Source organism: Coenobita brevimanus, chromosome 46, assembly GCF_032717465.1.
Source record: "Coenobita brevimanus isolate Jiangsu-jjx chromosome 46, ASM3271746v2, whole genome shotgun sequence".
NCBI lineage: Eukaryota > Metazoa > Arthropoda > Malacostraca > Decapoda > Coenobitidae > Coenobita > Coenobita brevimanus.
Window position 1 is genome coordinate 28,500,786 of NC_136999.1, and position 26,366 is coordinate 28,527,151.

Sequence of the window (26,366 nt, forward strand, 5' to 3'; positions counted from 1 at the left end):
GGGGACTTGCCCACGCCAGGTAAGGTCATGTGGTACCAGGAGGCTTGTCCTTACCAAGTAAAGTCACTCGTAATAGTTCATTGTGTGTGTGTGTGTGTGTGTGTGTGTGTGTGTGTGTGTGTGTGTGTGTGTGTGTGTGTGTTGTAGTCAAATACGTATTATCTAAAGTAGGATGGAAAGGGGGGAGGGTCATTGGACTCTTAAGCACTTAAACAACCGCCCCCCCATTAACTTCTATAAGGAACAATACCATATTTATAACTTTTCTTGCACAATCACCATATTTAAAGTTTTCTTGGTCATCATATTAATAAATTTTTACTGAGCAGGGGCTGGATTCATAAAGTATCTTCAGCTAGTCCTACAACAGTAATATTATCTTGATCAGTCACATTACTTAGATTCATAAATTTTCATGAGCAGATATGCCACCAAATTTCATATTTTCTGGAGTAGGCACAATTTTTAAAATTCATACATTTTCTTGAGTAGGAACAATACCGAATTTCATTCATTTTCTTGAGCAGGCATACTGCCAACATTTATACTTCTTTTTATTTTTTTTTATTTTTTTTTTTAGCAGGATCACTACCAAACTTCAGACATTTCTTCAGCAAATTAGATTAATAAATTTCCTTGAACAGGTGCACTATCAAAGTTCATAGATTTTTGAACGGTGCTATACACGCTATTCATACATTTTCTTCTGAAGGTACTGCACAGCCGAAGGCATAAATTCGCGTTTGGCCTGCCGGTATGAAGTGACTCCGAGTGTCGGGTAATACTGTATGGAGAACAGTTGACAGATATGCATTTTAATGGCCTGTGTTGATGTTTGACATTCGGAGGCATGATCCGCACAGTATTCTCTATGTAATTTAGTTATTAATAATCTGACATGCTGAATGAAATAAACTTATGGTATGGAATGCCATATGAAAATAAACTGTACTCTCTGTGCTGATTCCCATCTACTCTTTCCCATACCACTCCCACTGATAGATTAGTTTTCTTAGTTTTTACCTTCCCTATACCAAACAGCCACGAAAGGACCAACAGGTCTGTTGCTGTTTGCTTTCCTTTGTACCTTTTGCACCGTCTGTCTCTCCCCTCCATTCTCTCCTCCCCACTATACCGCTGTCCTTCCTCCAGCTAGTTACCCCTCCCCCCTCCTCTCCCCCTTTCGTCTCTCCTTACCTTCTCTTTTCCCCTTTCCTTCCCGATTGCTCATCTCCCTCGCTTTCGCTAACTCCATTCATTATACGTATTCTACGGCGCCAACGTCCCTGTTCACACGATACTCCTTTACAATTAAAGAACCCACGTAGGCTAAAATACAGCTTTTTGCAATATATATATATATATATATATATATATATATATATATATATATATATATATATATATATATATATATATATATATATATATATATATATATATATATATATATATTGCAAATTACAGGTGGCCATACACGCTGGAAGCAAACACTTGAAGAAGACAATTATAATACTGGCAGATATCTTCCTATCGACGCCTCGGTTAAGGGTATTAGAGCCACATTGACTCACGAAACACCCAGTGATCGACACCTCGGTAAAATATATCAACTTCAGTAACTCTAGAAACTGAAGGAACACTAATATTGCTTCATAATGAGGGAGCATGCCTGGAGTAAGTAAATGGTGGGTAAGGAATGAGAGGAGAGAGATGTTTGATTTAACTCTACCTGTCACGAAAGATTTTGGATTTTTTGGTGCAGGGGGACGTGTGGCCGATTTGTCATAGTACTGAAATAGCAATTCCGATAACGCAGGCTCGAACTGAAACGTAATTGCCCTACCCTGCTATAAAATCCCCATTGCTGTTGTTAATACTTCATACTGCATGAGATCTCCCCATTTCATGAAATTCGTGGGCACGCAGTAATCAGGCAACCACTGGTGGCATGTATGTGCATATTACATGGGGCTTGGGAACAACTTTGTCAGTGTACCAAGAAAACGGGTATTGTTGGGCCTGTGGGAACTGATTGAACTATCTACAGTCCGATACATGTGAAAGTGTAAGTGACTGCTTACATAATATAGACCCATATCCCCATGAAGTTACATGCATGCCGATTAGAGGTAGAAGTTTCTGTGAGAGTGTGATGGCGAGAGGAATTGGGAGTACATTGAATGGGCTGTAGACGGGGAGTAACAAAAATACAGCCCTAATGTCAGACCCTGAAGTTACCTGTATCTCGGGTGTGTTGTTAATAACGGAGAATGTTTGGAGAATGGGGATGAGAGCATGGCAATGAAAGGGGAATAAAACTGTATACCCTTGATGTAGTTCCGTTAATCTATGTATCTATCTATCTATTGCCAGACGCCTCAATCCCGTTTGGGGTGGCCACAAACAAATCGCCTCCAAGTCGCCCTGTCCACCGCCATTTCACTCCCCTGCTCCCAACTCACACCCCCCTCTCTCATATACCTCTCCACCCCATCCCTCCATCTCATCCTCGGCCTCCCCCTCCCTCTTTCCCCCTCCACCTCACTCACATACACTCTCTTCGTCAGTCTTTCACCCTCCATCCTCTCCACACGGCCAAACCACCTCAATATGTTCCTCACAACGCTTCCTATCACATCCACATCAACACCACAACGCTCCTTTATATCCTCATTCGTCAGCCTGTCTCTCCATGTGACTCCACAGGCTCCTCTTAAATAACTCATTTCCACTGCTCTCACTCTTGACTTGTGTCCTTCCAACAACGTCCAAGCTTCACTTCCGTACGTTAGAGTTGGTATCACAGTACTCTCATGTAGTAACTTTTTCACTTCCATGCTCACTTCCCTGTTTCTTATCACTGCTTTCAAAGAACCAGCAACCTTTCTTCCCTGCTGTACCCTTTCAAGCACTTCACTCTCCAAACCTCCATCCTTACTCCTCACACTACCCAAGTACTTAAACGTACTCACATTTTCCAATTCCTCACCATCCAACCTCGCTGTACATTCACTGACTTCACCTCTCTCAAAGACCATCACTTTACTCTTCCCTACATTCACCTTTAGATTCCGTTTCTTACACACTCTCCAAAACTCATCCACCAAGCCTTGCAGCTTCCCTTCGTCTTCACTCAACAACACAGTATCATCTGCAAACAACAGCACAGAGAGTTTCCAAACACTATCCTCTCTCACCAGGGCCACTCCAACATCCACTACCCTACCTTGTACCTCTTTTATTACCCCATCCATGTACAGATTGAACAACCATGGAGACATGACACATCCCTGTTTCAACCCAACTTTCAAAGAGAAAAATTCACTTAGTTCACCATCCACACGCACTGCAGCCTTCGCACCATCGTACATACTCTTCACAGCATTCAACAACTTCCCATCTACTCCATATATTCTTAACACTTTCCACAATCCTAGTCTATCCACCCTGTCATATGCTTTCTCCAAATCCATGAAAGCCGCATACAACTTCTTTCCCTTCTCTAAAAACTTTTCCACTAAAGATCTGAGAATGAATATCTGATCTACACAACCTCTTCCCTTCCTAAAGCCTCCCTGTTCTTCTCCAACTAATTCCTCTGTTCTTTCTCTAACTCTGTCAATAAGTATCCTACCATACAATTTTCCTATTATACTAAGAAGACAAATGCCCCTATGATTACCACACACTTCTTTTTCCCCTTTTCCTTTGTACAAGGGAATAATTATACCTGACTTCCAATCCCCCGGGACTCTACCTTCCTCCCAGGCCAATCTGCACATCTTCCACATCCATTCTACTACTATCTCTCCCCCATGCTTCAGCATTTCACCACACACTCCATCAATTCCTGGGGCTTTCCCCGATTTAACTTTCTTCATTGCTTCCACAACTTCTATCCTACTGATTTCTTCCTGTCTTCTCACCTCCCTCCTTCTCCCAGCCATTCCCCAGCCACTTATACTCGCATTACTTCCATCATCTATGTTCAACAATTCCTTAAAGTGTTCTCTCCATCTGCTCACTTTTTCTCCCTTCTCCACTAGTAATCTACCATTTTTATCTTTCACTCCCCTGCTAACTTCACTTCCACCCTGTCTTACTCTTTTCACCTCTCTCCAGAACATTTTCTTACAGTCCCTCCACTTTACACTCAAATTCCTTCCAAATTCCTCATCCACTCTCTTCTTACTCTCTCTTACTAATCTTTTCACCTCTCTCTTTCTTTCTACATATAACTCTCTCTTCCGCCTCTCAACCTCTTCCACGCCCCTATTCCTCATCCATTCATTGTATGCTTTCTTCTTTTGTGCCACAGCCTGTTTCACCTCTTCAGTCCACCACGCTGTTCCTTGCACCCCCCTCCGTCTTCTCTTCCTTCCACACACCACATCACATGCTGCACATATTTCTTCTGTAAATATTCTACACACACCTTCCACGTCCCCCATCTGCTCCAATTCATATTTGCCCAATCGTTCCTCCACTTCTCTCTTATACTCTGCCTTTTTCTCATCCTCTTGTAACCTTTCCACTCTCCTTGCAACTACTCCTTCCTCTCGTCTTTCCCTTCTTCTATTCCTCCATCTTACTTGAACTTTAATTCTGGCCACCACCAAGTAGTGGTCAGAAAGTCCACTTCCCCAACCTCTATAAACTCTTGCATCCAATATACATCTTCGCATCCTTTCATCCACACACACATAATCAATCATTGCCCTCCTTTCATTCAGTTCACCACCCACCCTTCTCATCACTCGCCATGTACACCTGTGGATCATTTTATGCCTGAAGAGGGTATTGGCTATCACCAACCCCCTCCCAGCACAAATGTCCACTAACGCACTGCCATTCTCATCTATCTCAGCAGGCACACCCCACTCACCAACTATTCCATCCACCTTCACATTCCCAACTTTACCATTCATATCACCAATCAAAAACACTCTCATTCCTTCCAAACTTTTCCATGCACACTTCTACATTTGTCCAGAACTCTTCTCTCACTCTTCTAGCATGATTATGCGTTGGCGCATACACACACACAATCGCCCACATTTGTATTCCAACTTTCAACTTTACCCACACAATCCTTGATCCAACTGATCCATACTGTCTTATGCTCCTCTTCCATCTTTTACTCACAACTATACATACTCCTTCTTTTGCCCTCTCATTCTCACCTACTCCTGCACATACACCCCATCCATACTCCCATTCTCTCACACTTTCTTCTCACCATTTTGTTTCAGTTAATCCACATACATCCACTTTCGCACCCTCAAGCACCTGGACAATCTCTCTCTCTTTCACCTCATCATTTGCTCCTCTTACATTCCAAGTTCCAATTGCAATGTCCTTTGTCCGGTCCTTGGTCCGTTAATATTAACATTAAATATCATGTTAATATGAAATATTAAATGTGTCACGAATAATAAAGGAGTACTGTGTAACAAGCATGCTGGTGCCTTTAAAAAAATGAATGTGTAGCAACAGAGGTTGCAGGAGAGACGATATGGGAAAAAGGTAAAAATGGGAGGGAGAGAGGGAGGGAGAAAGATAACAAGCTGGAGGAGGGAAGGTGACTGAGGGGGTGGGGGGAGACAGAATGGAGGGAAAGGACAAAGGCTGAGGAGTGGGGGAGACAGAATGGAGGGAAAGTGCAGAAGGAGGGGTAGGGGAGAGACCAGAATTGAATTAGCACCAAGAGCATGGTATATTTTCATACGACATTCCATATAATCAGTATATTGCATTCTGCTTCTCAGACGATTATTGCATAGATTACATAGAGAATATTGTGTTCCGAGCATGCCTCTGAATGTCAAACATAAACATAGGCTATTAAATTGAATATCTGTCAACATCTTCATCATGCAATATCACCAGACACTCAAGCTCATTTCATACCTGCAGGCCTAACTCGAATCAGTGCCTCCGACTGTACACTGCCAAAATACAGACTTTTTCTGGAACATGGATAGTACCCAGATTCATAAACTTTCTTGGCACTGTAAAAATTCAGACATTTTCTTGACGAGGTACATTATCGATTTTTTTTTTTTTTTTTTTTTTTTTTGACGATACTTTACACAAAACTCATACATTTTCATGGACAGGGACAGTATCAAAATTCATACATTTTCTTGAGCAAGTACACTAGCAAAATGCATACATATTCTTGAGCAAGCACTATACTCATAAAGTTTTGAACAGATGTCATAGTACACGAACGCTCTTGTGCCTACGTTATGTTCCATATGCGTCAAATTTACTGGGGCAAAATTGTGCACAAGATTAACCCGGACGGACCATACGTTGACGACTAAGGAACGGACAAAGGACATTCTGAGGGTAGGAACGTGGAATGTGAGAGGAGTGAATGATGAAGTGAAAGAGAGAGAGATTGTCCAGGTGCTTGAGGATGCAAAAGTGGATATATGTGGATTGACTGAAACTAAATGGAAAGGTGAAAGGATGAGAGAATGGGAATACGGTGTAGGTATATGTGCGGGAGTCAGAGAGAATGAGAGGGTAAGAGAGGGAGTATGTCTGATGATAAGCAAGAAGTGGAAGGAGAATATAAGAGAGTGTGGAACAGTGGGTGCAAGGATTGTATGGGTGAGGATGAAAGTAGGTATACAAGCATGGGCGATTGTATGTGTGTATGCTCCAACAGAGGATCGAGTGACAAGAGTGAAAGATGAGTTTTGGGCGAGAGTAGAAGCATGTATGGACAAGTTTGAGAGGAGCGAGAGAGTGCTGTTGATTGGAGACATGAATGGCAAAGTTGGGAATGTACGAGTGGATGGAGTGGTTGGTCAGTGGGGTGTGCCAGCTGAAGTAGATGGGAATGGTAGTGCTTTGGTGGACATCTGTGCTGGTAAGGGGTTGGCAATAGCCAACACCTACTTTCGTCATAAGACGATCCACCGGTATACATGGAGAGTAATGAGGAGGATGGATGGTGAACTTGTTGAACGAAAGGCAATGATAGACTACGTGTGTGTGGATGAGCGAATGAGAAGACAAGTGTTGGATGCAAGGGTGTGGAGAGGGTGGGGGAATGGAGTCTCGGACCATCACTTAGTGATGGCCAAGGTAGAGCTGCAAAGAAAGTGGTTGAGGAGGCGAAGGGGAAGACAGGAAGAAGCAGCTCCTGTGAGAAGAGTGGAGAAATTGCAAGATAGTGAGAAGAGGACAGAGTATAAGAGCATAGTGGAAGAAAGATTGGGAAGGTATGAGCTAGAGCAGATGGAAGGGGTGGAAGACGTATGTAAGATATTCACGGAAGAGATAAGCGCAGCGTGTGAGGCGGTTTGTGGAGTGAAGAGGAGATGCAAGGGTGTGCAAGGGACAGCATGGTGGAATGATGAGGTGAAACGAGCTGTGGAACAAAAGAAGAAGGCATATGGTGAATGGTTGGCGAGTAGAGGTAGGGGAGAAGATGAGAGAGAGAAGAGAGAGGTATATGTGAGCAGGAGAAGGGAGGTTAAGAGACTGGTGAAGGAAAGTAAGAAGAAAGTGGATGAAGAGTTTGGGAGGAATCTGAGTGTGAAATGGAGGGAGAGTAAGAAATTGTTTTGGAAGGAGGTAAAGAAAGTAAGGCAGTGTGAAAGGGGAAATAGTAGGGGAGTGAAAGATAGGAATAATAGATTGCTGGTGGAGAAGAGAGAGAAATTGAGGAGATGGAAGGAGCACTTTGAGGATTTGTTGAATGTAGAGAGTGAGAGCAGTGTGAGTATAAGTGGTTGGGGAATGGCTGGGAGAAGAAGAGATGAGAGGAGGGAGGAAGAGATCAGTAGGTCGGAAGTAGTGGAAGCGATGAAGAAGATTAAGCTGGGAAAGGCCCCAGGAATTGATGGAGTGTGTGGTGAAATGCTTAGGTATGGGGGTGAGATTGTTGTGGAGTGGATATGGAAGTTGTGTAGATTGGCTTGGGAAGAGGGAAGGGTTCCAGAGGACTGGAAATCAGGTATAATTGTTCCTCTGTACAAAGGAAAAGGGGAGAGAGAAGTATGTGGTAACCATAGGGGTATTTGCCTTCTTAGTGTGACTGGTAAAATATATGGTAGAATACTCATTGATAGGGTTAGGCATATGACAGAGGAGCTAGTTGGAGAAGAACAAGGGGGATTTAGGAAGGGAAAAGGGTGTGTAGATCAGATATTTGTTCTAAGATGTTTAGTGGAGAAGTATCTAGAGAAGGGAAGGAAAGTGTACGCTGCCTTTATGGACTTGGAGAAAGCTTATGACAGAATAGATAGGAAAGGTATGTGGAAGGTATTAAGAATATATGGAGTGGAGGGGAAATTGTTGAGTGCTGTGAAGAGTATGTACGAGGGAGCTAGGGCTACGGTGCGAGTGGATGGTGAGCTGAGTGAGTTCTTTGATCTCAATGTGGGACTGAAACAGGGGTGTGTAATGTCTCCATGGCTGTTTAATATATATATGGATGGGGTTGTAAAGGAGGTACAAGGTAGGACAGTGGATGTGGGGGTGGCCCTAATGAATGAGGGTGAGATTTGGAAACTTCCGGTGCTGCTGTTTGCTGATGATACAGTATTGTTGAGTGAAGATGAATGGGAGTTGCAAGGTTTGGTGAATGAATTTGGGACAGTGTGTAGGAGGAGGAAGCTGAAAGTTAATGTAAACAAAAGTAAAGTTATGGTGTTTGAGAGGAATGAAGTCACAGAGTGTGCAGTGAGGTTGGATGGTGAGGATATGGAGAATGTGAGTGCATTCAAGTACTTGGGTAGTGTGATGAGTAAGGATGGAACTTTGGGGGATGAAGTACGTGAAAGGGTACAGCAGGGAAGGAAGGTTGTTGGCACACTGAAAGCAGTGATGAGAAATAGGGAGGTGAGTATGGAAGATAAGAAGTCACTGCATGATGGTATTGTGATCCCTACCCTGACGTATGGAAGCGAGGCGTGGACCTTGCAAGAGGGGAACAAGTCAAGAGTGAGAGCAGTGGAAATGAGTTACTTGAGAGAAGCATGTGGAGTGACGTGGAGGGACAGGTTGACGAATGGAGAAGTGAAGGAACGTTGTGGGGTAGATGTGGATGTGGTTGAAAAGATTAGGAGAAATACACTGAGGTGGTTTGGACATGTGGAGAGGATGGAGAATGAAAGACTGACTAAGAGGATGTATGTAGGTGAGGTGGAGGGAGGGAGAGGGAGGGGTAGACCGAGGATGAGGTGGAGGGATGGAGTTGAGAGGTAAATGAGGGAGGGGGGGGTGAGTTGGGGGGAGGGGAGTCAAATGGTGGGTGACAGAGTGACTTGGAGGCGTTTTGTCTGCGGCCACCCTTTGCGGGATTAGGGCGTCGGGCTATAGATAGATAGATTTTCTTTTTCACTCATACACCAACTGATGGCTGTACAACAATAGTATATATAAAATTACTTATAAGACTGTTTCATAATCTATTCATCTTTGCACATACTGTATATATATGTAATTGCCTAAAGCTTCGCAAACAAACTAGAATGAATCTCAAACTACGTATAGGATTCCTTGTTTATATTTTCATTATCACTTTTGGAGCTACAAAAAGCATCACAACCAAACATGGGTAAATATTCAATAGAAAAAACTTAACCAAAGAAACTTATATGAAAACAATGTGAATATTCAAGTGGAGAAACGCAAGCAGACAAAATAATATATAATGATAATTAACTGTTAAGAAGACTCATTTATCTTAAATTTCCCCAGATCTACGAAGCTACGGGCTCCACGTACCCTAATGGTGAGTTAATACCCTTAGTTCTTGAGTATTATAGTCCTTTTACCTTAACTTGGCCCAAAATTTTGTCTTGTAGCTTCTTTCATGTAACTCAGTAGCATGGAAAACAGTATGCTACTAAGGTTCTGCATCCTTTCCACAGCTTGTCTTCATGCCCAGCATCATACTCTGCAGCTAATCTATTGTTACATCTCAACAAGCAAGTATGGGAGATCACAATTTTATGTCAGGTTAGAGTTAAAAGGGTCTATGAGCCTTGACACCGATGGATTATCATATTGACATCTACATGGCGTTAGGAATGTTGCAGTTCCATGCTAGAATATATTCCCACACCTCACACTGCCACACCACACATTGATACGCCACACACTGCCACTCCATACACTACCACACCACACACTGCCGTGCCTCACACTGTCACACCTCACACTGCCACACCACACATTGATACGCCACACACTGCCACTCCATACACTACCACACCACACACTGCCGTATCTCACACTGCCACACCTCACACTGACACACCACACACTGCCACACCACACACTGCCACACCACACACTGCCACACCACACACTGCCACACCTCACACTGCCACACCACACACTGCCACACCTCACACTGCCACACCACACACTGCCACACCTCACACTGCCACACCACACACTGCCGTACCTAACACTGCCACACCTCACACTGCCACACCTCACACTGCCACACCACACACTGCCACACCACACACTGCCACACCTCACACTGCCACACCACACACTGCCACACCACACACTGCCACACCACACACTGCCACACCACACACTGCCACACCTCACACTGCCACACCACACACTGCCACACCTCACACTGCCACACCACACACTGCCGTACCTAACACTGCCACACCTCGCACTGCCACACCACACATTGCCACACCTCACACTGCCACACCTCACACTGCCGTACCTTACACTGCCACACGAGACACTGCCTTACCTCACACTGCCACACCTCACACTGCCGTACCTCACACTGCCACACCACACACTGCCACACCCCGCACTGCCACACCACACACTGCCACACCACACACTGCCACACCACACACTGCCACACCACACACTGCCACACTGCACACCGCCACACCTCACACTGCCACACCACACACTGCCACACCACACACTGCCACACCACACACTGCCACACCTCACACTGCCACACCACACACTGCCACACCTCACACTGCTACACCACACACTGCCACACTGCACACCGCCACACCTCACACTGCCACACCTCACATAGCTACACATCACACTGCCACACCACACACTGCCACACCACACACTGCCACACCACACACTGCCACACCTCACACTGCCATACCTCACAGTACACCACACATTGCCACACCACACACTGCCGTTCCTCACACTGCCACACAACACACTGCCACCTCTCAAACTGCCATACCACACACTGCCAGACCACACACTGCCAAACCTCACACTGGAACACCACACACTGCCGTACCTCACACTGCAACACCTCACGCTGGCACACTTCATACTGCAACATCATACATTGCTACGGAACACACTGCCACACCATACAGTCACACCTCACATTGGAACATCACACACTGTCACACCACACTCTCTCATCCCTTACACTACCACACTTTACAGTCACACCACACACTGCCACACCTCACAGTGCCACGGTGTACACTGCCACACCACACACTGTCACACCACACATTGCCACACCTCACACCGCCACACTTCACACCGCCGCACCTCACACTTCTACACCTCACACTTCTACACCTCACACTGCCACGCCACACACTGCCATATCCAACACTATCACACTGCCACACCACGCGCTCCCAAACCTCACACTGCCACACCTCCCACTGCTTCACCACATTCTGCCACACCACACACTGCCATACCTCACACTGTCTTACCATATACAGTCACCTATCACATCACAACACCACACACTGCCACAGTTAACACAGCCACACCACGCACTGCCACCTCTCATACACCAATACCACTTATTTCCACACAACACACTGCCGCGCCAAGCACTGCCAAACTTATCATTGCCATACCACACTGCTACAACACACACTGCCACACCACACAATGCAGCACCAAACACTGCCACATCTCATACTGCCACACCACACTGACATACCACACACTGGTAAACCATTCGCTGCCAAATCCATCTCACATTGCCACATCTCACTCTGCCACACCACACACTGACACGCCAGTCACTATCACATCTCACTCTGCCACGACTTTGTTGAGTAGGAATTGGGGTGACGATGGTGATGGTGATAATGATGATGATTATGATGATGGCGGTGATAATGACTATGCCGATTATTAAAGCTCTGTTAAGTAAGGGTCTCATCAGTGGTATTGTTAAAACATCTTGAGTCAGTAGACAAACCCCTGATTTATGATGATCATTTTTTTTTTTTAATTGGTGTAAAGAGAGGATTGCATTCCACAGCTGTAAAGCACTCATCAACGAGTTTTAATAATAAAGATAATGATAATAATAATAATAATAATAATAATAATAATAATAATAATAATGCAAAAAAGGTTGCCTTCATCTTTGCCCGCTCAGCTACTATATGTTCGTAACCTTCCTTGCTCCATAATACGGATGGGAGGTCAAAATAACAGAGATTCCCATATTCAAATCGTAGTTTCTTTATGATGATTTGCCTTACAGTCGACTGGCATCAGACCATCTTAACTCTCTTGTTTCACCTTAATTTTGCCTAGATTTTCTTCAGCTTTTCAGCTTATTTCATGTAGCTCAGTGATGAAAAAAAAAAAAAAAAAAAAGACAGTCGAGATAAAGCCAGTGCTACAGCTCTCTACATCCATTCCATGGCACTTACGTAACTAGCATCATATTCTAGTGTTACTCTGCTCCTACAACTCAGCGTATCAAGATGGAGAGATGACAGTTTTCAGCCAAGTTACTGTACAGTAAAAAGGCAGCTAACTTTCGCCCTACATTTCTACATCCTTTCCATGGCACTTCTTAACTTGCATCTTATTCTGGTGTTCTCTATTCTTGTAACCCAACATTCAGGATGGAAGGATGACAGTTTTAGGCCAAGAGAGAAAAAAAAGAGTATAATTTAATTTTCTCCTACAACTCTACATCTTTTCCCTGGCACCCTTCGTAACTAGCATCATATTCTTGTGTTACTTCTTACAATTCGGAATTCAAATAGGAGACATAGTTTTAAGCCAAGTTAGAGTAAAAAGGGTTTAACTATATTTCCTCTTACACGCCAGCCTCAGCCATCGCCAGCTGTACCGAGTGGCTGTACCATGAGAAGGTCTTCGGCGACATCAGCTGCAGGACACTCTTTCAAATCCCTCACTGCAAGCAAGAATGTGTGGCTGTTGAGACGAAGGATAAACTGGTCAGTATTCTCTCTCTCTCTCTCTCTCTCTCTCTCTCTCTCTCTCTCTCAAACAGATACCATCACTGGGATTGTACTTTAGAACATTTTTATTGGCAGACATTTCGAAATAACTATTTTATCATCAGTAGGCGAAAGATAGAAGAGAAATTTCAGCTGAAGATCATAAAATTCGAATACACAAAATGTTTATAAAAGGAGCAGAAATTTAAAGAGTTGGGTTGCGAATCCATTTGTAAATCATTTTTTTCGCATCTTCTAAAGGCTGTATCTATAGTGTATGTGGTTTTTCTATCTATCTATCTATCCACTGCCAGACGCCTCAATCCCGTCCGGGGTGGCCATAAACAAATCGCCTCCACGTCGCCCTGTCCACCGCCATTTCACTGCCTTGCTCTCAACTCACAACCCTCTCTCTCATATACCTCTCCACCTCATCCCTCCATCTCATCCTCGGCCTCCCCTTCCCTCTCCCCCCCTCCACCTCACTCACATACACTCTCCTCGTCAGTCTCTCACCCTCCATCCTCTCCACATGGCCAAACCACCTCAGTGTGTTCCTCCTAACGCTTCCTATCACATCCACATCCACACCACAACGCTCCTTTATATCCTCATTTGTCAGCCTGTCTCTCCATGTGACTCCACAAGCTCCTCACTTCCATTGCTCTCACTCTTGACTTGCGTCCTCCAACAACGTCCAAGCTTCACTTCCATACGTTAGAGTTGGTATCACAATACTGTCATGTAGTAACTTATTCATTTCCATGCTCACTTCCCTGTTTTTTATCACTGCTTTCCAGGAACCAGCAACCTTTCTTTCTTGTTGTACCCTTTCAAGCACTTCATCCTCCAAACCTCCATCCTTACTCATCACACTACCCTAGTACTTAAACGCACTCACATTTTCCATTTCCTCACCATCCAACTTCACTGAACATTCACTGACTTCACCTCTCTCAAAGACCATCACTTTACTCTTCCCTGCATTCACCTTTAGATTCCGTTTCTTACACACTCTCCCAAACTCATCCACCAAGCCTTGGAGCTCCCCTTCGTCTTCACTCAACAACACAGTATCATCTGCAAACAACAGTACAGGGAGTTTCCAAACAAACACTACCCTCTCTAACCAGGGCCACTCCAACATCTACTACCCTACCTTGTACCTCTTTTATTACCCCATCCATGAACAGATTGAACAACCATGGAGACATGACACATCCCTGTTTCAACCCAACCTTCAAAGAGAAAAATTCACTCAGTTCACCATCCACACGCACTGCAGCTTTAGCACCCACATACATACTCTTCACAGCATTCAACAACTTCCCATCTGCTCCATATTCTTAATACTTTCCACAATCCTTGTCTATCCACCCTGTCATATGCTTTCTCCAAATCCATGAAGGCCACATACAACTTCTTTCCCTTCTCTAGAAACTTTTCCACTAAAGATCTAAGAATGAATATCTTATCTACACAACCTCTTCCCTTCCTAAAGCCTCCCTGTTCTTCTCCAACTAATTCCTCTGTTCTCTTCCTAACTCTGTCACTAAGTATCCTATCATACACTTTTCCTATTAAACTAAGCAGACAAATGCCCCTGTGATTACCACACACTTCTTTTTTCCCTTTTCTTTTGTACAAAGGAATAATTATACCTGATTTCCAATCCTCTGGGTTTTTACATAAATTAATGTCACACCCTCGTTGGTTGCATAATGCTTTGTGTGTGTATGTGTGTGTGTGTGTGTGTGTGTGTGTGTGTGTGTGTGTGTGTGTGTGTGTGTGTGTGTGTGTGTGTGTGTGTGTGTGTGTTTTGATAATGCATCCTACGACCAATGAATCATCCTCTAATATACGTCTTTAATTTTCTCATCCCCAGCTTAAATACAAGTGCAAACCTTTGTCGTCTGGAGATGGCAGAGATAAGCAGTGTCTCACCCGCCTCCTTCCTACCCACCTTCCTGCCCTCTGCATCCCCGCCTAACCTGCAACTAAGACCCTGCCAAAATTCAACCCAGATTCATTTAGATTACACACAAATTTAATTAAAATCCCATTAAAGTTGAGAGAAAATTACACCAAGATTCAACCTAGATTCTACTAAGTTTCACCTTGATTATATCAATACTCAGCCTAGATTCCACTAAGATCCAGCCAAGATTATACCAAGATTCAGCCAAGATTACATCAAGATTCGGCCAGATTACTTTAAGATTCAGCCAGATTACGTCAAGATTCATCCAGTTTATGAAAACTCAACATACTCTATATTTCACTAGAATTCAACCAAGATTCAGCAAGATTACGCCGATATTCAACCAGGAATCCAGTTTGATGCAACTAAGATACGATCAAGATTCCAAGATCTCTGCAGATTTTTTTTTCTGATATCTCTAGTTTATGTATTTTTTTTCTTTTCAGGAAGGGAAAAACTGCTTGTAAACAAATAAGTTTCCATTACAGCGTCTATTTTTCTATCCATTAATCTTTTCACTGAAGGGATGCCATTGTTATTCTGTTCCTTATTTACTTCCTTGTCATATACTGCAAGTAAATTGAAAATGACTTCTTTGCTGAATATGGCTCACTTTCAGCTCCATAAAATCGTCTGCTCATAGTGCTGATAAGTGCTGATAATAGAGGATATTTTCTTTCTCCTTTAGGAGAGGTTTAATGGTACCATTATTGTAATGCTAGGTGTTTAGGGCTCGACTTCCCGTTCCTCAAACACCTAACACGTAGCGGGGTTCTCTTTCGAGCCCGGGGCTTAGGACAAATAAGAGAGAGGCAGGACACAAAAACTCCAGGCAATAACCTTACACGTGTATTACTCAGTAAGACAAGGGACAACAGCAGATGTTACAAGCACAATATTTGGTTGATCATAAACACTTATATCTAGATAATTAGTATCTCACAAGATACTATGGGTGAATATACTAAAATAACATTCGAGGCGGGGTATTCAGAATTAGTACAGTCCAAGGTCTCTGAGCGTGTGGAGGAGTTAGAGCTGAGGCTCACTAGGGAAGGGTGTAAGGCACTGGGGTCTAATTATGGTAGTATGAGGCTGAGTTTACTGGTAGCGTGTTCATTTTATTATTTTCTAGTGGCAAGGGACTTTTGGTTAATTATTATTACTAACTCAACGGCTTGGGTATTTCTCTTACTGTGATATGATGGATGTTATGCATCGGTCTTATTCACTAGCACTTTAGTTCTATATGGACTATTCACTGTTCTGCCTTGTTACTTTTAGACCATTATCATTCTAGTTTCACTTAAAACACTTGGTTTGGTACTATGAATGCACTTTACCGCCTAGCCACTGTTACACTACAATATGGTCGCAGTCACTGTCTCATGGGTCACTGGGTGGTGGGTGCGGTGGAGAGACAATCCAGCTTTACTTCTGCCTGAGCTATGGCACCGCCAGGGGAGGGCATGCCAAGAGGGCACGGGATCACGTGCAAGGGCGTTTTCTTTCTTCCAGGGCTGCAGGTGGCGAAGAGGCCTGTACTTCCAGGGCTAGGGACAGGAATGTGGCCCTCAGGACTAGGGCCGAACAATTGTCTGAACCTCTCGTTCAGGTTCCTGATGGAGGTGGAGGTCCTCCGCCATCGAGGCATAGGGAGTTCCCGCCCGGGCGTTCTGGGGAGGGCCTGGGGTTCCCGAGGGCTGCGGCCCCCAGAGCTAGGCGGCGCCGACAGGGAGGGGCTGTGGCACTGGTCTGCATCAGGGTCCATCAGGTGGGCCTTCTCCAGGGCCAGTCGTAAGGAGCAGAGACCAGGGGAAGCTATAGGGCCTCTCCAATACTCCTCTATGCCCTCTGCATCGGGGGTCAGGGAACTCGTCTCATGCTGGGGCAGCGGTGCGGCTCTCTGCCACTTCCAGCCGTGGGGCCTGGCTACTGGCCGTGGCTTCCCAGGGGCGTGACCACAAGACGCCAAGGCACGGCTACTGGCCGTGTCCTGAGAGGGTGAGTAACTGCCAGCAAGTCCTGGGACACCTTTGGAGCGGCTACCAGCCGTCCGACGAAGGTGGGAGCGGCTACAGGCCGACTCCTTCAGGAGGGGTGGAGGCGGCTACAGGCCGACTCAGGGGCAACACCTTCGGCACAGCTACCGGCCATCTGACGAAGGCGGGAGTGACTACAGGCCGACTCCCGCAGGAGGGGTGGAGAGCGGCTACAGGCTGACTCAGGGGCAACACCTTCGGAGCGGCTACTGGCCGTCTGACGAAGGCGGGAGTGGCTACAGGCCGACTCCTGCAGGAGGGGTGTGGAGCGGCTACAGGCCAACTCAGGGGCAATGCCTTCGGAGCAGCTACCGGCCGTCTGACAAAGGCAGGAGTGGCTACAGGCCAACTCAGGGGCAACGGCTTCGGAGCAGCTACCGGCCGTCTGACAAAGGCAGGAGCGGCTACAGGCCGTCTCCTGGTTACCCTCAGGTCGGCTACTGGCTGATTCCTTAGCGAGGGGCAAGCGGCTACCGGCCGTCTCAAGAAAAGAAGACACCTTCAGAGAGGCTACTGGCTGTCTCCTGTAGAAGTGGGAGTGGCTACAGGCCGACTCCTTAGGGGCGCTGGCAGGAGCTGGACAGACAGCTCCACCCCAAAGCTGGTTGGTGGAAGCTCGCCCAGAAGGTAGTGCAGGATTCCTGCTATGGCGATGGCGGGTGGGTTCCAAGTCAGAGGGGAGTACAGCCCGGGCTGACTTGGGCCGTTGTTGCACCGAGTCTCGGTGCGCTGCTGCTGCTTCTCCGTGAGGTCTTTGTGGGGGTGTCTGGGAATTCACGGGGACACTATGCTGAATTCCTGGTGGAGGTGGTTGGATGTTCCAAGGGACACTATGCTGTATTTCAATTATAAACACTTTCAGGTCCCAACACTTACCCTCGCAAAAATAATATCATTCAGTGTTAGTTGGAATAAAATACCAGAGTTATCCCGGCTTGAGAAGGAATACGAGCCACAGCTAAAGCTGAAGAAAATGGTTAGAGAAAGGGTTAATTTCAGTACGTGCGTTTTGCTGTACTTCGGAAAGATGCAGCAAGTTTGGTCATGTGGCAGGACAGATCTTGTGGCACGACAGATCTTGTGGCAGGACAGACCTTGTGGTAGGATAGATCATGTGGCAAGACAGGTCTTGGGGAAGGATAGGTATGTGGCAGGACAGGTAGGCTATTTGTATACACATTTATTGCCCCATCAGGAGCGTAGGGGCCCGGGGCTAGGCTGCTTAGTCCAGTCATTTATGGCAAGACTAACCAATCGCCAGCCTTGAATGGTATTATGTGAACAGTAAATCTCAACCAACCCTTGGATTTAAACCACTTATGGGCAGTATCCTGTTTAAGCGTCTTAACCAACTAGATCAACAGGCGTCTAAATTTTGGTTATATGGTTACCACTCAACCTAGTGGATGGATCGTGCGACCTTATATTACTCTTTACATCATGGACAGGTCAAAAACATTTTAATGATTTCATTAAAAAAAGGATTATGAAACTTTTAGTACATTATTATCTATGCACAAAAAGAATAACTCGACATTCGCAATAAACTAATATTGTGGACGTTGTAATATTTTCAAGAGACAGAGAGACAGAGAGATTAAAAACAGATAAATATATTATAGAGACATATAGATAGGGGAGAGAGAGAGAGAGAGAGAGAGAGAGAGAGAGAGAGAGAGAGAGAGAGAGAGAGAGAGAGAGAGAGAGAGAGAGAGAGAGAGAGAAGAAGAAGAAGAAGAAAAGATAATGGGCGTGGAAGGGACACGTTGTAGAAGGAAATATGAGAGAGAGATAAAACAAGGAAGGAGGAAATTGGGGCAGGGAGGAGGGAAGAGGGAGATACAGATGGAGGAGGAGCCTAATAATAGACAAACAGACAGGTAGCAGAAATGCCAAGTCCGGCCACGACTCATTCACAGGGATCATTGTTAATTACAGTTATAAAATTAAGACACTCACAATAAGAGGATGTCTTCTGACGGGCTGTGGAGTCCTCGTAACTCCTCATCCTTAACGATTAATTTTCCAGGCTGCATACTAGTGCTCGTTTATGTTAATGATGCTAGTTATGTCAATATTAGAACTATATAAGTAAAATGAAATAGAAAGTTAAGGAATAATATGCAGAATAAATTGCTGTGTCAATATTAAAACTATAGAATATAAATAAGCTGAAAGAGAGAGCCATTATAATATGATTAAAAACTAATTAAGGAAGAGGCTGTATAGAGACTGTCATGCCACACACAGTATGGGATAAGTTTCAACAGTCAAGGAGTTGTATTATGTAAAGTTTTTTCTTTTTTTCTTTTATGCACGAAAGAAGGAACAACAGGCCAGGAACCAACAAGACTGGTCCCTCCAAGAAAACATAAAAACAAGATAACAGGAAGCCATATTCAATATCCGTTCATTTTGAGATGCCTGGACACACTGTGCTGGAAAGGTTGGAAATCATAGGCAGTAGGAAATTCAGACAGAGGGGCACAGTCCCAGAGTTGACCTGTTGTATGCATGAAGGACTAGGAGTAACGATAAACTCTTGCATTACAGAGTTGGGTAGAAAAGGGATGAGAGTTTTTTGCTAGACAGGTGTTACATGCACGCCGATGTGGTGGGGGTGATGCAAGCAGACAGTTCAGATTAGCAGTACTGAAGAAGCTACAGAAATGAGATAAAGATGCAACAGCGCATTGAAGAGATAGAGGTTGCAGGGAGCCAGTACGAGGAGGAGAGTTAATGTGACGAAAAGCATTTGACTCCACCTTGTTGAGAAGACTGTATGTCGGGAGTCACCCCATACATGAGAGCTGTACTATACGTAGGGGCGAATATAACCCCTGTATGAGGTCAACAACTATCTAGGGGTAAGGAAGGCACGAAGTTGCCGCAGCACACCTAATCTCTTGGAAGCAGATTTTATAAGAGAAGTAATTTGATCTTTCCATGATACATCCAGAGAGATTAAAACCCTAAGTTTGTTCAAACTGATGAAGGATAGAGTTGGATAGTGTTAAAAATTAGAGGATATTCCTGCAGAAGATTTTGTTGGAGAGAAAGTTGTAAGACATGAGTTTTTGATCCATCATAAACAAGAAGAATACTTTTATCCCAATCAGAGATATGAGCCACAGTAAGTCAGACATTCGGTGTGGCATAGCCTCATCCCTTGTTTGTTGAAGTAACTGCTGAGATGGGCGCCATGGGAAGCGAATGGAAAAGTGAAGGGTGGAGTCATCAGCGTATGGGTGGATAGGGTTAGATGTACAGCTTACGAGGTAACTGATGAATAGACGGAAGAGGGTTGGTGATATGACAGAACCCTAAGGACCACCACTACTGATAGCTCTAGGAGATGAGCGGTGGCCGTCAACAACAGCAGCTATAGAACGACCAGAAAGGATGCTAGAGATGGGGGCACAGGTAGAAGGATAGAAACCGCAAGAGGGTATTTTGGAAATTAAAGATATAGGCCAGATTCGATCGAAAGACTTTGAGATGTCAAATGCAATAACAAAGCTTTCGCCAAAGTCCCGAAAGAAGGATGACCATGAATATGATAGGTAGATGAGAAGATCGCCAGTGGAGAGTCCCTGGTGGAACCCAAAGTGACAATCTGAAAGAAGGTTGTGATATGAATGATATTTTATTTATTTATTTTTTTTTTTGTTAAGAATATACTCAAAAACTTTTGAAATGTGGGTTATTAATACTAGGGATGGTCACCCTCTTTGGGACAGGCTGAATGAGAGCAAACTTCCAGCAACCATGAAAGGTTCAGGCTGACAGACAAAGGTGAAAGAGTTTACCTTAGACAGAGTGTAAGAATAGAAACACAGTTCTTGAGGACAACAGGAGGGACCCCATAGGGCCCATATATATATATATATATATATATATATATATATATATATAGGAAGAAGGAACCAAAGGCCACGAGCCCGCAGTAACTGTTCCTTCCAAGAGAAAAGCAAAATACAAGAGAGAGCCAAATTCAACATCCGATCATTTCGAGATGCCTGGACACACTGCGTCTGAAAGACTGGAGATCATAGGAAGCAAGAAATACAGACAGAGGGAGACAGTTCCAGAGCTGACCTGTTGCATAAATGAAGGACTGGGAGCAACGGTTAACTCTTGCATTAGAGTGCTGGACAGAACAGAGATGAGAGTTTGCTGTTAGCTGGGTGCTATGCACCCGTCGTAGAGGTGGAGGAATGCAAGCAAACAGTTCAGAGGAGCAGTGACCATTGAAGTGGCGATAGAAAAGAGATAAAGATGTAACAGTGTGGCAAAGAGACAGAGGTTGAAGAGAGCCAGTAAGAGGAGAGTTAATGAGATGATAAGCCTTTGACTCCACCCTATTGAGAAGAGCTGTATGTGGGGAACCTCCCCACACATGCGAGTTGTACTCCACACAGAGGTGGATAAAACCCGTGTATAGAGTCAACAATTGTGCATGAGTAAAGAAGGAACGGAGTCAGCTTAGCACAGCTAATCTCTTGGAAGCAGATTTTGCAAGAGATGTACTGTAATACGACCTTCCCGAGATAAGTCCCGAGTGATTGAAACCCCAAGCATGTTCAAGGATGATGCAGGATTAAGCTGAATGTTATTAAACATTAGAGGGTACGCCTGTGGAAGATTTTGTCGGGTTGATAGGTGTAAAAACTGAGTCCTTGATGCATCAAAAACAATCAGATTATTTTTACCCCAGTCAAAGATACAAGCCAAGTCAGACATTAGGTGTGCTATAGCCTCATCCCTTGTTTGCTGAAGTAACTGCTGAGATGGACGTTGCGGGAACCGAATGGAAAGGTGAAGGGTGGGATCATCAGTGCACGAGTGGATAGGGTTAGATGTACAGCTTAGGTCATTGATGAATAAAAGGAAGAGAGTTAGTGATAGGACAGAGTCCTGAGGAACACCACTGTTGGCAGATCTAGGAGATGAACCATTGCCGTCTACAACAGCGGCTATAGAACGACCAGAAGGGAAGCTGTAAATGAAAGCATAGATAGAAGGATAGAAGCCGGAAGAGGGCAGTTTGGAAATTAAAGATTTATGCCAGACTCGATCGAAAGCCTTTGAGATATCAAGTGCAATGGCAAAGCTTTCGCCAAAGTCCCGAAAGGAGGAAGACCAGGAGTCTGAAAGGTAGCTGAGAAGATCACCAGTGGAGCATCCCTGACGAAACCCATATTGACGATCAGAAAGAAGATTGTGATAAGAAAGATGCTTTAAAATTTTCCTATTAAGAATTAACTAGAAAACTTTTGAGATACAGGATGTTAAAGCAATTGGGTGATAGTTAGAGGGTTGGGAATGGTCACCCTTCTTTGGGACCGGCTGAATGAGAGCAAACTTCCAGCAAGAAGGAAAGTTACAAGTTGATAGACAAAGGCGAAAGAGTTTGCCTAGGCAGGGTGTAAGCACAGAAGCACAGTTCTTGAGAACAACAGGAGGGACTCCATCAGGCCCGTATGCCTTGTTAGTACTGAGGCCTGTGATGACAGAAAATACATCAGCTGAAGAAATTTTAATGTCAGCCATGAGGAAATCAGAGGGGGGAAGTGATGGAGGAACAGCACATAGTAAGCATTGATATGCCCCAGTGATTTCTACCCGTTGCCATTATAACGTATTTCCTATTTTGCCCCCTCAGATTGCCCTCTCTCTGTTCGAGAGAAGTCATCTTGAAGGGGAGATGTAGGATATGTGCCAGGCGAGATTTTCAGCAGGCAGCGCTTGCAGGCCCGGCCGTTATGTAATGGTTCGTGGAGTCAGTCTGTTGATAGCTTAATAAATAAGTTCATGCACCCTGGAGGTCTGCTTACCCTACACCTATTTAGCTAGCTACCTAACACATCTCATATCTGGGTCCACATTCAACCGGTTTTGGCTTTCACTTTTCATGTGTAGAAGGGCGGAGAAACGAGATTCGCATAAATATGTTGTGGAAGGTGGCAAGAGGACTCTAAGTGCAATATCACTAACTTTTGGATATGACTGATACATGGTGCAACAGAGCACAGTCAGATTTTTTTTCTTTCATAAAGGTCTCTGGTAGCAGAATCATTCTTGAAGTCAAGGAATTCGTCCTGAACATCATTGGGAATGGCAGCAATATCAAGTGTCAGAGAGACGATTCCTCACCAATTTCCCTTCTTCCTCCTTGAATTCTGAGAAGTATCTTTTGAGGTCACTTTCCAAGGATTTCAAGTGTTGAATTATTTCACTTGTGAGTGATGAGTACAACAAGAAAGAAAGGTTGTTGGTTCCTTAAAAGCAGTGATATGAAAGAGGGAAGTGAGCATGGAAGTAAAAATGTTATTACATGACATTATTGCGATACCAACTCTAACGTATGGAAATGAAGCTTGGACATTGTTGGAGGGACACAAGCCAAGAGTGAGAGAAGTGGAAATGAGTTATTTAAGAGGAGCCTGTGGAGTCACATGGAGAGACAGACTGACAAATGAGGAGGTGAAGGAGCGTTGTTGTGTGGATGTGGATGTGATAGGAAGCGTTAGGAGAAACACATTGAGGTGGTTTGGCCATGTGGAGAGGATGGAGAGTGGGAGACTGACTCGGAGTGTGTATGTGAGTGAGGTGGAGGGGGAGAGAGGGTGGGGAGGCCAAGGATGAGATGGAGGGATGGAGTGGTGAGGTAAATGAGTGAGGGGGGGGGGGTGAGCTGGGAGCAGGGCAGTGAAATGGCGGGGGACAGGGCGACGTGGAGGCGATTTGCTTGTGACCACCCCGTATGGGATTAAAGAGGCTGGCAATAGATAGATAGATAGATAATTATGGGTCAAGTAGGTGATCCTCTCCAATCTTGTCAAGAAGAGCTGAAAGATTCTCAACCATGACAACATTTTTTGCATTCACTTTCCTTTACCAGTTCTGGAGTTTAGTAAGAAATGCACGCATACAGTCCATGAGGTGAAATAGTCTACATTTCTTTCCTTGCCTTGTAAACTGAGATTGAGCCTGCTTAGCTGCTGAAAAATGTCCGCCATGTATTCAGGACGTGACTCCCACAATGCCTGGTTGAAGAGACTTAACAGATCATACTTCCCCTTCATTTCCAGGAAAAGATTAAATTCTCTCCAAAGCTCAAATACTCTGTTCACAACATAGTCCTTTGAGAGACATTGCATACTGGAGTACAAAAGGAGAGATTCATGCTCTAAATTTATATCTTTACAGAGTTTCTGGATAAGGTGAGAGGTCAAATATGTTTTCACAAAGTTCACACATTTTACCACTGCCTCGAGGATTTTGCAAAGGGTATCAGGGAAGGTTTCTGACTCCATTTCAATGGGGACATCCCCAGGCACTGGAATGTGCCTGGGGCTGTCCTCAATCCCATCGGCATCCTTGTATATTGGTAGTGTCCTCTATTTGTGGAAAAGGCAGTGTATTTACGTGACTCCTTCAACCGGTATTTGGTAATAGCCATTTAGTAAATCGATTTGTAGAAAATATATTATTTTCCGGTCCAATATTCTGTAGAACGTCGCTTAGCAATGGCATGGGAAATCGGTCTAGGATTGTGTGATTGTTTAGTTTACGGTAATCTACTACCGCACGCATTTCTCCATTTCGTTTGGGCACGAAGAATAATGGGGCATTCCACGGGGAGACTGAAGGCTCAATAATTCCAAGTTTTAACATTTCATCGACGTACTGATTTGCAAGTGTACGTTGGGAGTGTGGGATGCGGTAGGCTGGTACAAAAATTGGTGGTGTTTCTGGGTGCACATTAATCTTGTGATTAATCAGGTTAGTACACCCTAATTGTTCTCCAGGTAATGCTACGGTGTCCCTGTGTGTTTCCAGCAGGGTTAACAAATCATTTTCTTCATCAAATTCACATGAGTGAATTAAATTCTCTTTTATGCTTTCTCTATCTGTAGATTTTATCTCACTTGTCACTCCAGCTATAACTATTTCCTTCACAGGGGCGGGAAATTTTCAATATTAACTATGCAAGTTCCCTTTTTCAACTGAACTTCCCCATTCATGTGATCAAGTATGAATATCTGAGTTTGCCCTTCGTCGTTCATCTGACATAATGCATTTTCTACTGACAATCCCTTTACTTTACATCATTCTTCTAAGACAGGAACAATACTATTCCGTAATTTGCTCTTTATGGTAACTTTCATACAGGAATTAGGTGGTATAACTAAATCATTGGTGAGATGGGCGGGAAAAACTGATAAATCAGTACTGTTACCTGGGTCTCTAGTTATGGAGGCTGGGACTGGTGGTGTGAGTGGATCTATACACTCATCTGTTTGTGTATGTTTAAGCTTTTAATATTACCAATTCTTTTTGGTTCTCTTTTACTAATCGGTAAGGGCTCTGATGGTATTTTCTGTATGAATTCATTGTCAAAGTCCATTCCATTCATTTGTAGGAGTAAAGTTATGTTCTCTGCTCTCATGCATCTTAAGCCCAGCAACATATGAGCTTTAATTGCTAAGTTTTCAACGATATAGAAAAATGCAGAGAATGGTCCTGTAGTCTCTGTTAAACTGATATTTAACCTTATCATACTAATTACTGTAATTTTTTTTCCCATCTACCGTATATAAATCTAAATCAGCTTCTTTCAGAAAAGTTACTTTCTTCTTATTTTTAAAAATTCTATTTATTTCTTCTTGTTTTATTAAGTTCACTGGAGAGCCTGTGTCTAAAAATAAGGAAACGTTTTGATCCTCACATAGAGCTGGTATCAAGATACACTCATTTCCCAACATGCCTCCTATGTGAATTTTGGACTTGCTTTTCTTTACGTTTGTTCGTTTTTTGTCATGACTTGGTCTTCCCCCGATTTGAACATAGACACAATTTTTTCTACTGTTTTGCAGTTACTGGTCCAGTGCCCTTGGCATCTATTATGCCTACAGTAAGGACCAAATCCTTGTGTCTTTTGTCTATCCTCTTTTGTTATGATAAAGCATTCATTCCTTGTGTGTCCTGATTTTGCACAATAATGACACAGAATGGACCTATCTCTTGACTGTGACCTACGAGGTGACTTCCCATATGTAGTGTTGTTTATGGCGCGGGATCTGCTCGGGCTGCGCGAAAACTTAT

The 26,366-nt window shown here is 44.1% G+C and overlaps 1 protein-coding gene across 1 annotated transcript in view; it reads left to right on the plus strand.

The window, feature by feature from the left end:
* LOC145398680 (hemolymph clottable protein-like) overlaps nucleotides 1-15,780 on the plus strand; it is a 67,969-nt gene extending 52,189 nt beyond the window's left edge. The window contains exons 19-21 of the mRNA XM_080271484.1: nucleotides 9,727-9,760; nucleotides 13,099-13,229; nucleotides 15,118-15,780. Of these exons, the coding sequence (XP_080127610.1) occupies nucleotides 9,727-9,760; nucleotides 13,099-13,229; nucleotides 15,118-15,222 (270 nt within the window). The 3' untranslated portion in view covers nucleotides 15,223-15,780. The remainder of the gene's footprint in view (nucleotides 1-9,726; nucleotides 9,761-13,098; nucleotides 13,230-15,117) is intronic.
* Nucleotides 15,781-26,366: the final 10,586 nt, after the last annotated feature.